This window comes from Stegastes partitus, unplaced genomic scaffold, assembly GCF_000690725.1.
Source record: "Stegastes partitus isolate 25-593 unplaced genomic scaffold, Stegastes_partitus-1.0.2 Scaffold2652, whole genome shotgun sequence".
In the NCBI taxonomy this organism is placed as follows: domain Eukaryota; kingdom Metazoa; phylum Chordata; class Actinopteri; family Pomacentridae; genus Stegastes; species Stegastes partitus.
In genome coordinates this window covers 41,021-47,770 of record NW_007580383.1, presented here as the reverse complement: position 1 = coordinate 47,770, position 6,750 = coordinate 41,021, and the positions used below count along the sequence as shown (strand labels likewise).

General features: G+C 47.1%; 1 protein-coding gene across 1 annotated transcript in view; it reads right to left on the bottom strand.

The window, feature by feature from the left end:
- Positions 1–2,922: 2,922 nt before the first annotated feature.
- The window catches only part of LOC103375532 (myelin-oligodendrocyte glycoprotein-like), a gene marked incomplete at its 3' end in the record, with an annotated part of 9,196 nt that continues 5,368 nt past the window's right edge, over positions 2,923–6,750 (bottom strand). The window contains exon 2 of the mRNA XM_008305835.1: positions 2,923–3,273. Within this exon, the coding sequence (XP_008304057.1) occupies positions 2,923–3,273 (351 nt within the window). The remainder of the gene's footprint in view (positions 3,274–6,750) is intronic.

Genomic DNA, 6,750 nt, shown 5'->3' with positions numbered 1-6,750 from the left:
CCTTTAAACTGTGTCAGAGATGAAGAATGCAGTCGAACTCAGGTGGTGAACAACTGCTGAAACCTTCGGGAGGCTTTCCTCTATGTGTAAACGTGACTCTGTTAGTATCCAGCTGTTTCCTGGGACTGCTCCAAAGCAGATGGCAGTTATCACTCAAGTGTTAAGTGGATTAGTGTAGACCAGGGGTGGGCAGTCCTGGTCCTGGAGGGCCACAGTCCTGTATGTTGTAGATGTTTCCCTCTTCCCAGACACCTGATCCAAATGATCAGGATGGTTAGCAGGTTTCTGCAGAGCTGATGATGAGCCGATCATTGGATCAGGTGGGTTGGAAACATCTAGAACATGCAGGACTGTGGCCCTCCAGGACCAGGACTGGACCCCCCTGGTGTAGACGCCTGGTGTTCTGGACTGGACCCAGCCGTTATCACGCTCCCTTCTGAACCCTGGCTGTGGAAATGTGACCAGTTCTACTTGGACAGAACCAGTGTTTACAAAGCGAGCACCGATGTTTGTTGTTTGTTTGTTTGAGGCAAAGTGGCAGTTGTTTTTATTTAGTTTTTTATTGGAGAAATAGAGCAGACATTTCTACCTCACGTCGCCCATAACTCTCATCATACTGGGTCCAGTGAACACATCAGGCTCATCATCCCAGTACTTTCACTATTTTTGGCCGTGACTCCTTTCGCTTTGCACCCTCAGACTTCCAGCTCTGACTCCACTCACCACCGTCAAGCTTAAAGTCCAACAGACTGAAGTCGACTGTTGCTGCTGCTGATCATGTCGGACTTTACTGACACACACACACACACTGTCCTACATCTCTTCTCACTCACATGCATGTGCCCCCGTGCTTCCTACACCTTTACTTTTGTTCTGTGTTGTGTTTATGTGTCGATCTGTGTCTGTACTTTACATGTGTTTGTTCCTGCTGGCGCCTCTCGGCCGGGTCATGTTTACATGTGAGAACTGGTTCTGAAACATTTCTACCTGGTAAGCAGTGGCGGCTGGTGAGAAAAATAGTAGNGACACCACATCTGACACTGTGGTCAGCAGTACAGGGGCCCCTCAGGGGACAGTGCTGGCCTCTCTCCTCTTCACCCTGTACACCTCGGACTTCTGTTACAACTCGGAGCTGTGCCACATACAGAAGTATGCAGATGACACAACCATCATGGGGTGTATCCAGGATGACAGAGAGAGTGAGAACAGGAGTCTGGTGGACGACTTTGTTGTCTGGTGCAAAGAAAACCACCTGCAGCTCAACGCCTCAAAGACAAAGGAACTGGTCATACACTTCAGGAGATCTGGACCATGCCCACGACCAGTTCTGATTGAGGCACATGAGGTAGAACTTGTACAAAGCTACAAGTACCTTGGGCTGTGGCTGGACAACAAGTTGGTCTGGACATGCAACACGGACTACCTGTACAAGAGGGGACAGAGCAGGCTGTACTTCCTGAGGAGGCTCCGGTCGTTCAACATCTGCAGGAGTTTCCTGTAGATGTTCTACCAGTCGGTGGTGGCCAGCGTCCTTTTCTACGCCGTGGTGTGCTGGGGCATCAACGAGGGACGCATCGAGGCTGGACAAATGAATCAGGCGTTCCAGCTCTGCAGTGGGCATGAAACTGGACTCCCTGGTGACAGTGGCAGAGAGGAGGACACTGAACAACCTGCTGGCCATCATGGACGATGCCGGCCACCCTCTGCACACTGTCATCATGTCCCAGAGGAGCCAGTTCAGCGACAGGCTGCTCCTCCCCAGGTGCAAAACCAACAGGAACAAAAACTCCTTTGTTCCCCGAGCCATCAAACTGTTCAGCTCTGAGCTCGGGTGGAGGGGGAGGAGCAGTGTTACGGCCCCTGTCGTAAGAGTTCGGGTTGTTGTCTTTGTGAGAGAGTGAGACCTCCTCTTGTTTTCACATCTTTTTTTTTTTTTTTTTTCCATTCATGAGCAGTCCAGGGTCGTCGTCATTGGAACACCCAGAGGCTCAGGATTGGTTGGACCACCAGAAGAGGCGGTACTTAAGCACCCTCTTCTGGCCGGCGTGTGGTGGGGAGTCACCTTTTTGCGCCAGCAGTGCCTCGTGTCCCTGAAACATCTTCGGTCCGGTGTCCAGATTTAGTGCTCAGTATTTAGACTTTCGTTAATGGTGTGTGTTGGTGCAAAGAATGACCAACTTTCGTAGTTAGTTTTGTGGTTAGTTATATTGGAATTCGGATTTCAGAGAATTTAGTTGTCTTGTATTTAAGATTAAGATTGTAAATATTTGTTAGTCAGTCAGTAGCAGTAGGGGTGGACTGCCAGTTTTGTTTGAATTCGTTTCCTCCTGTTTTCTGCTTACTCTAGGGAGGGAGGTTAGCAAATGTACTTTGGTTTATTTCTGTTCTTCCAGGGTTTAGCTCAGTTGTTGGGTTCATTAGATAGTTTGTTTTGTTGTTTCGGCCTTAGTCCACCCTGAAGCCAGGCTTCTATTGTTCTGGGTTTTTTTTTTTATTTTGTAAATGCTTTTTTGTTTAAAATTGTAAAAAAATCTAAATTTTGGTGGCAATAAATTGCCTATCTTTACACCTGGTTCTCCTCCACATGTTCTTTTATGTTATGTCTCTGCACCCCCAGACCAGGGACATAACAAGCAGCAAGCGGGGAGAGGTGGGGAGCGAGGGGTGAGGAGTGAGGACATTGGGGTGAGATGGAGCATCACGCTCTATCACCGGACTGTGTGCAATATTTAGGCACTTTGGCAATTTGTTACTGTATCCATTGTTGTTGTTGTTATTATTGTTATTATTATTATTACTAATGTTGTGTTGGTGTTGTGCTGTTGCTAGTACAACAATTCCCCTGAGGTACCCTACCAAAGGGATCAATAAAGTTCAATCTAATCTTATCTAATCTAAACTGAACTCTGAACACAAACTCACCTGGTTGACGAACTTCCAGGAAGGTGATGCAGATGAGATCCTTCATCAAACTGTTCGTTCCTTCCTGGAGAACTTGACACTCGTATGTTCCAGTGTCCTCCATCTTCACATCCGTCAAAACCAGAGAAACGTCTCCGTCCTTCATCTGTCTGTCCTGTAGATCCGTCCGGTTCTTATAAGATGGATCCAGGTTGTCTGGATCTAAGTGTCCACGTCGATAGAAAAGAACATGTTCTGGGTCTAGTCCAGGTCTGATCCACTCTACAGTTATGATGGTGTTGTCTTTGTTGTTGGGAGCTTCACATGGCAGAGTAACATTCTGTCCGGGTTCTGCTCTGATGATTTTCTGACCTGAAGAAGAACCAAGAGAGAAGTTAAAGGTTAAAGGTGAGCAGGATGCCAGCAGCTCCCACTTATCTGATTGGGCTGAATGNGCCACATATGTCTCCAACCTCACGCTGGAATGTGCCGGTGGTCAAAACCCCCGAATACTTTTATTTGTAGTTTCACTGTTCTACCGCTAGATTATGTGCGTACGCATGGTCAGAGGTGTGCGTATGTTTACGCACATTCCTAAGTATAAGTACAAGTTGATAAATTCCATACTTTGGGTAGGAATGTTCATACGCACTGATGATAAATGAGGCCCCTGAATTCAGTCTCACTCTGTTCAGTCCTCATTCACAGTTTGTTCTGCTGCTGCTGGTTACATCATCTCCATGGTGGAGGATGAAGTTCCAGAAGCTCTGCTTTGTTCTGCTGCTGACTCAGGAACTGGTAACATCTGTACAGCTGCTGGTTCATCAGGCGTCTCTTTTAGATCAGAAAACCACCGGAAGAAATGACAGCAAAAACAATTACAACCACCAATCCAAGATGTCCTCCACTGATTCCATCCATGTTCCCTCTATTCTTGTCTCCTGCAGATCAGACAGAGGTATCAGAGTGTCAGATGTCTGAACATCAGTCAGATCAGCTGTTTTCTACAAAGTCTCATCAGCAACATCTTTATAAACCACAAACATCTGATCTGAGACGAAGCAGCTTCATCAGAGACACAAACTTGTTTTTCTTTGTTTTTCTTAGATATTTTTAGATATTTTTCTACTTTCTATTTGTCTTTACATATTCTATGAATACTTATAATTTTAAATCACCCGCAGGAGCCAGGAACCTTACTTTTTCTCGAGAGGAGCTCCTGGCTCTAAAGCTGATGGCACAGGCTGGAATACGACATCATGTCCCAACTGAGCTGAGGAGGCGTTACCGGCGCAGCATGGCTGGCGCTAGGCTGAAGGCTAGGCTAACAGACCGGAGGCGTTTCAAACCATCAATCCCGACGGTAATTATGGGAAACGGAAACGCCTTGCAGAACAAAATGGACGAGCTGTCGGTGCTGATCAACCAGCGTATCTACCGGGAGTGCAGTTTGTTCATCCTCTTGAAATCATGGCTAACCCAGCTAACACTGGACGCTAACGTGGACCTGCTGGGCTTCGCTACAGTGAGAGCGGACAGAGACACAAAGGCATGCGGAAAAAGCAGAGGTGGGGGTCTCATCATTTACGTTAACAACCGCTGGTGTAACCCAAGTCACGTTTCTGTCAAGGTGGTTCTGTGTTGTCGGGATTTAGAACTGTTAGCTGTTAGCCTGCAGCCATATTACTTGCCACAAGAGTTCAGTCACGTGATCGCGATGTGTGTTTACATCCCCCCGAGTGACGATGCAGCCGCTGCCTGTGAGAAGATTCACACATTCACAGCAAGGCTGCAGACCCAACATCCAGAGGCACTCATCGTCATCTTTGGGGACTTTAATCACGCCACACTGAACTCTGCCTTGCCTGCTTTCCACCAGTTTGTGAACTGCCCCACCAGAAACAACTGGACAATCGACCTCCTGGATGCTAATGTACGGGACGCATACAGAGCCACCCCCCTCCCCCCACCTGGGAAGTCAGACCACAACCTAGTCCTCCTACAGCCTCAGTACACCCCTCTGGTCAAAAGACAGCCGGCCACAACACACACCATCAGGAAATGGTCTCCTGAGGTGGAGGAGGCCCTGAGGGACTGTATGGAAACCACCTCTTGGGATGTCCTGTTTTCCCCCCATGGTGAGGACATTGAGGGGCTGACCCACTGCCTGACTGAGGACCTGAACTTCTGTGTGGATGTAGTCTCTCCTGCTAAGACTGTTTGTTGTTACCCAAACAACAAACCCTGGGTGACGCAGGAGGTCAAAGCTGCACTCAACGGGAAGAAGGTGGCCTTCAGGAATAAAAACAGGGAGGCAATCAGAGCAGCACAGAGGGAGGTGAAGCTGTGCCTGAAGGAGNGTGTTGAAACCACCCAGAGAGAAGAGCAGCAGAGCCATGATCTACTGGTGTTGTGTAGCGACAGTGAAGTCGGTCCAGTGTGTGTTGTTCTGTTGGTTGTAGGTACAGGAAGGTTCAGACGGTTTGGGTCCAACTGGGTCAGTGTCTGTTTCTTACCGTTTACTGTCAGCGTTATCACAGAACCTCCGGTCCCAGCAGAACAATCAGCTGGTCCAAAGTCTGCTTCTAGCTTTTCTATCACGTCTGACTACAGACGGGCTCCATAGATGTCCTGTGGACTGGTCCTGTAGAGACACACCTGGTCCTGTGGTTGGTTCCTCTGGAAGCAGCTCAGCAGGTTGTAGTCAGACATGAAACAGCAGCATCAGAATCTGGGGAAACAACCTTCATCATCACTGGTGCAGCAGTGAAAGCAGCCAGGACTCCATCAGAGGGCTCAGCGCTCAACATCCAACATGTGTTGAACCTGCAGATAACATTTACAGTCATCAGAGCATCAGAAGTTAGTGTCAGAACAAAGCAGAGGAAGCAGAACATGAGCAGAGCTGCTGACAGCTCCAGTCTACAGCTGGAAGGTTGGAGTGTTTGTGGGAGTCCCAGTGAGTCCATTTAGAGACACAGAAACGATGATGAAGCCCAGAGCAGTGAGCAGATAGAAGCACTGAGACAATCACACACAGTTCAGCATCAGACCTGAAGAGCAAAGCAGCAAAGTTTATTCTTTCAGTCTGTCATTTATTTCTGTGAGATAAGTACAAAGCTAGAATAAAACAAAAAAATATATATTTAGAATCAGACAGAGATCTCAAAGAGAAACGCGCAGAACTATCGGCATTATACAAAATATAGAAAATACACAAAATATACAAATTATATAAACACATCCGATCAGCTGCAGCTTCATCCAGCACAACAGTTCAGAACATCATCACAGCTGCTAACAGATACAACATTCAAACTCTTCCATCAGTTGTGGGTCATTCGGTCCAATCAGAACTTTTCTATCTGGTTCTGATCCCATCTGACAGAACACTTTACATCCAGAACATTTCTTCAGATTGTAACCAGCAGAGCTTTGGAGCAGATTTATTGACCTCATTTATCATCAGTGCGTAGAAAAGCTTCTAAATTCTGTCATGAATGAAATGCAGAGTGTGCGTAAGTACAAAAAAATCCGAGGTTGAAGCAAACCAGACAATATTGTTTGGTGCATTAATGTTGGGATGAGCAGCGAAAGAAGAAATACTGCAGACAAGAAAACCACCGCAGTTATTCCTGTTGGTCAGAGGACAGATCGCCGGCAAAATTTTAAGAAGTGGTTTGACGTTAAGCTCAGCGCCAAAAAACGCATCACAGTCCATAAAAGAGAACTGATGCAACTGGAGGAGGACGAATTAATACCAACGTCCACCCAGTGGATAACCCTGATCGCTGCAGATGAGATGTTTAATAACCAGACTAAGTCCAGCTGAAACATCTCCACTCTGTG